This window comes from Echinops telfairi, unplaced genomic scaffold, assembly GCF_000313985.2.
Source record: "Echinops telfairi isolate 266 unplaced genomic scaffold, ASM31398v2 ScPeMD7_7461;HRSCAF=8499, whole genome shotgun sequence".
Classification (NCBI taxonomy): Eukaryota; Metazoa; Chordata; class Mammalia; order Afrosoricida; family Tenrecidae; genus Echinops; species Echinops telfairi.
The window spans coordinates 4553002-4557015 of record NW_022111361.1 but is presented as its reverse complement, the minus strand read 5'-3'; the positions used below and the strand labels follow the sequence as shown (position 1 = coordinate 4557015).

The window sequence follows — 4014 nt, the reverse complement described above, 5'->3', positions numbered from 1 at the left end:
CGCTCCGAGGCGGAGCTGCAGCAGCTGCGCCAAGCGGCCAACGTGCGCGAGCGGCGGCGCATGCAGTCCATCAACGACGCCTTCGAGGGTCTGCGCTCGCACATCCCCACGCTGCCCTACGAGAAGCGCCTCTCCAAGGTGGACACGCTGCGCCTGGCCATCGGCTACATCAACTTCCTCAGCGAGCTCGTGCAGGCCGACCTGCCGCTGCGCGGGGGCGCCGCGGGCGGCTGCGGGGGCCCAGGCGGTGGCGGGCGCCTGGGCGTGGACAGCCCGGGCAGTCAGGCCCAGAAGGTGATCATCTGCCATCGGGGGACCCGTAAGTGCCTCTGGGTCCCAGCTTAGGGAGGCGGGGACGGTCAGGGGAAGGTGTCCCACCCCCACCCCCAGGGATTGGGTGTAAAGACTGACCACTGGTCAACGGAAGCAGGGACTGTCAGGGGTACAGAGCAGAAGCTGCCCCGTGCGCGCCCGCCCGGCTTGGGTCACAGTGTCCCGGAAAACTAGAACAGTGCCCTCTCCGCCGGTTTTCGGCACACTGGCCCGAGCTGAGGAAGAGAGATGGAAGGGTAACCTGAAGAAGCCTGCTCGGTTGGGGTGCGCTTGAGAGAGGGCTCCAAGGACTGGTTGGGCCCGCTGGGAATGTGATTGGCCATTCACCACCTGTTTTCTCTTCCTCCCACCCTCTAGGATCCCCCTCCCCCAGTGACCCAGATTTTGGCCTCCCTCCCCTTGCTGGACACTCTCTCTCTTGGACCGACGAAAAACAACTCAAGGAACAGAATATTATTCGCACAGCCAAAGTGTGGACCCCAGAGGACCCCCGGAAACTTAGCGGCAAATCTTCTTTCAACAATATAGAAAACGAGCCTCCCTTTGAGTTTGTGTCCTGATGAAGCCCCGGCTTGGGGGCGCGCCTGTGCAGATTGTACCTTCGGCTCTTTACAAGGAGAAACCATGTCATTTAAGGATCAGAGTTTTCTAATGGCAATCAACTGTTCGTTATTTATGTATTTATTATCCCGCGGAGGCAATGGAATAGATGATCGGTTTAAGTATCTAATTTATATAACTTATCCTGATTTCCTAAAAACAATATGCAATATAGCCTGTGGACCCCACAGCACCTTAGGCAGAACTCTCCGTTGTGGGAAGAATTCTGGCCAGAAAAAATGTCATGCTAATTTATTGCCAGATATGATTCTATGTGTTGTTAATAAATGCTGTTTACACCTTTTTTCCCTAAAACGCATTTGTGTGATTTGCATAAGAAATAACTGAATAAGACTCTAATCATAGTTACCTAATAAGAAGTCACATTTTTAGTTCCGATTAGATTGAAAGAGGGTGGGGGGGGGTGAGAGGTTTAGGCCTCAACTCTACCAGCACCCTTCATTACATCTAAGGTCTTTTGCGTGGCTTTTTTTGGCGTGGCTTTTTACCGCACGCTCCAAACATCCAACGACGCAAACAGATCTATATTCCCATCTTCCAGAGGTGAAAACTGAGGGCTCCCTGCTCTGTCTTAACCTAGTTGGGGGAAGTGAAAGTGCTTTGGGGCAGTGGGGAGTGTGGCGGTGGGATGGGGGTAGGGGTCCTAGTTTCTGACCTGGTTCAGGGAAAAAGGTCTTTCTGCTTCCACAGGCTAAGGAGGAAGGGTTGCTTCCCCAGCTCCCAGGGGATCGGTCCTTTCTACAGTTTAAGGCATCGGGCACTTGGGAAATTCAGATATACCCCTCCCCCAGGGCAGTGCTGAGGCTGAAAAAGGACTAGGATGCCTTCCAGCAAAGTCCAGAAGCTGTTAGGTAAGACCACAAAGAACGTATCCCCTTCCTATACTGCAACTGGGCTGCTTCCTTTCCAACCGCGTCGCATGCTCCCTGGTAAACCGCGCTGTGAGAAGGCGAGCCTCACGCGGCGCGCTCAAGCTCGCCCCCTAGCGAGGACCAGAGGCTCGAGGGCGCGCCCAGGACCTGGAGGCTGCAAGACCCATCCAGCACCCCTGCGCTCCCGCTCGGGTTCGACGCCGACCTCAGCGCGGCTTCCCACACCCTCAGGAGCCCTCGCCAGGCCCAGCGCGCGCCCTGACGCGCCACAGGCCGCGCGTCCAGGTGCGCACTTCCCGGTGAATTACGCGGGTCCCCGCCAGGACTCGGACCTGTCCCTCAATGAGGTGTTGGCGCTACAGTCTGGAATGCTGGGTGCTGGCAGGACTCACCTCCAGTACGCACAGCCTGGCCGAAGGAGAGCATGTTGGCAGACGCTAATTGCTTTAACCTAGTTTCAGACCCACTGAGGGGTGCCCCGCGCGCCGCGGGGGGCCATGGACGTCTTCCAAGAGCAATTAAAGGGAGGCCAGAGTCCAGCCCTGCTGCAAGTTCTGGCCAGACACGCGGGCGTTGATTCTGGGTCTGGAAGCTCCCAGGAGTCCCCGGCCTTGGATCCTGCCCACCCACGCCTTGCAGACTGCTGGCCTCTCCCCTGACCTCCCCCTAAAAGAGGGGGATTTCACACTGGCGACAGAATCTGAGCATCAGAGGCAAAAAAAAAAAAAATTCTATTTTGTTCCATATGTAAAAGCCCTCCAGTGGATTCCAACTCACAGCAGACCCTATAGGACACAGCAGAAGTGCCTCTGTGGGTTGTTGCCAAGGCTGCTTACGGAAGCAGGCTGCCTGCCAGGGCTCTCTCCCGCTGCCCAGCTCGAACCACCCACCTTCTGATACACAGCCCAGCACATTCATCACTGTGCCACCATAGTAGGATCTGGTTAACCGTGAACGTCAGGCGCGTGATCTCATTACACCCATTAGAAAGTCAAACGTTTGGCAGATTTCACCTTAATTATAAACTGTGGATGTATTGTAGCATTTACTCTGGCCGCGTAGACCTGTGTCTCAATTGGATCCCGTAAAGGGCCACTCGGCAGTTAAAACACTACAATCATTGTGGTGTGGCACCTTTTCTTTTGCTTGCCACTGTGTGTGTGTGTGTGTGTGTGTGTGTGTGTGTGTGTGTGTGTGTGTGTGATTCAATGGTTCAACACATCCTTTAGTGCTGTGCAGATGAAGCGGAAGAGCCGGGCAGAGCATGGAAAACACCCGGGTCTCTATCTTGTCACTCTTCTGTCCCCACTTGGCAAGTCCCTTTAAACACAACCTTCAAAGAGACTGACAGCTTCTTTCTATTTCCTCATAATCCATTCATTCTAGTGTATCCATTCTTTCTTAAAAAAAAAAACAACCGCAACAGTAAAAGCCCAGGAGTCCCCTTCAGCTGGGGGTGGGGGTGGGGGTGGGCAGCTAACTGCACTGGGTGCTGGAGCAGCTCTGGTAGCAGCACCAGGCTGGAAGTTCCTCTGGCCTGGGGCATCTCTGGCCAGTCATTGCAGCTTGGCACTGGGTGGATCAGTATGGGGGCATTTTGAGTGACAGGTATTCATTCAGTGGTCCTTCTGAGTCAATACTTTTCTCTCAATTAAAAAAAAAGAAGAAGAAGAAGAAGAAGAAGCCAAATTCCTGGAAGCTATGGAGAGATTACCCAGGACTGCTCTTCTGAGCAGCCATCAGCCCCTGAGATAAACTAGCCTGGGACCACCAGGGAAAAGAGAGTTTAGAGTCCGACCCGGCTGCCCTTGTCCATTTAGCATAAGAAAGAAGCTGCTATCCCAGGCCAGAGTACATTTTATGATCACCACAGAAAAGAAGGCGGAATCCATCTCCAGTGGTCTAGACTTCACTGCTAGCAGTTCTGGGGGAGAGGGACTGAAAAGGGTTTATCAAATTCTGCAGGAAGCAGAGGTTGGGATGAGGTGCCAATAGAGGTTGAGTGGGCCATTGTCACCTTCTACTCCCCCCCCCAACACACACACACACACACACACACACACACACACACACACACACACTCACCTTACCCCGGCCCCTGCCCCCCAGTATATTCTCTCAATTGTATCTCCTGCTGGTCTCCATCTCAGGTAAGGTGTCTAAGTGCCAAGAACATTATCCAGTAAGT

At 54.1% G+C, this 4014-nt stretch overlaps 1 protein-coding gene across 1 annotated transcript in view; it reads left to right on the top strand.

Annotated features, from left to right (window-relative positions):
- The window catches only part of PTF1A (pancreas associated transcription factor 1a), a 1468-nt gene extending 575 nt beyond the window's left edge, over window positions 1-893 (top strand). The window contains exons 2-3 of the mRNA XM_004710888.1: window positions 2-319; window positions 691-893. Of these exons, the coding sequence (XP_004710945.1) occupies window positions 2-319; window positions 691-893 (521 nt within the window). The remainder of the gene's footprint in view (window position 1; window positions 320-690) is intronic.
- The last annotated feature ends 3121 nt before the right edge of the window (window positions 894-4014 follow it).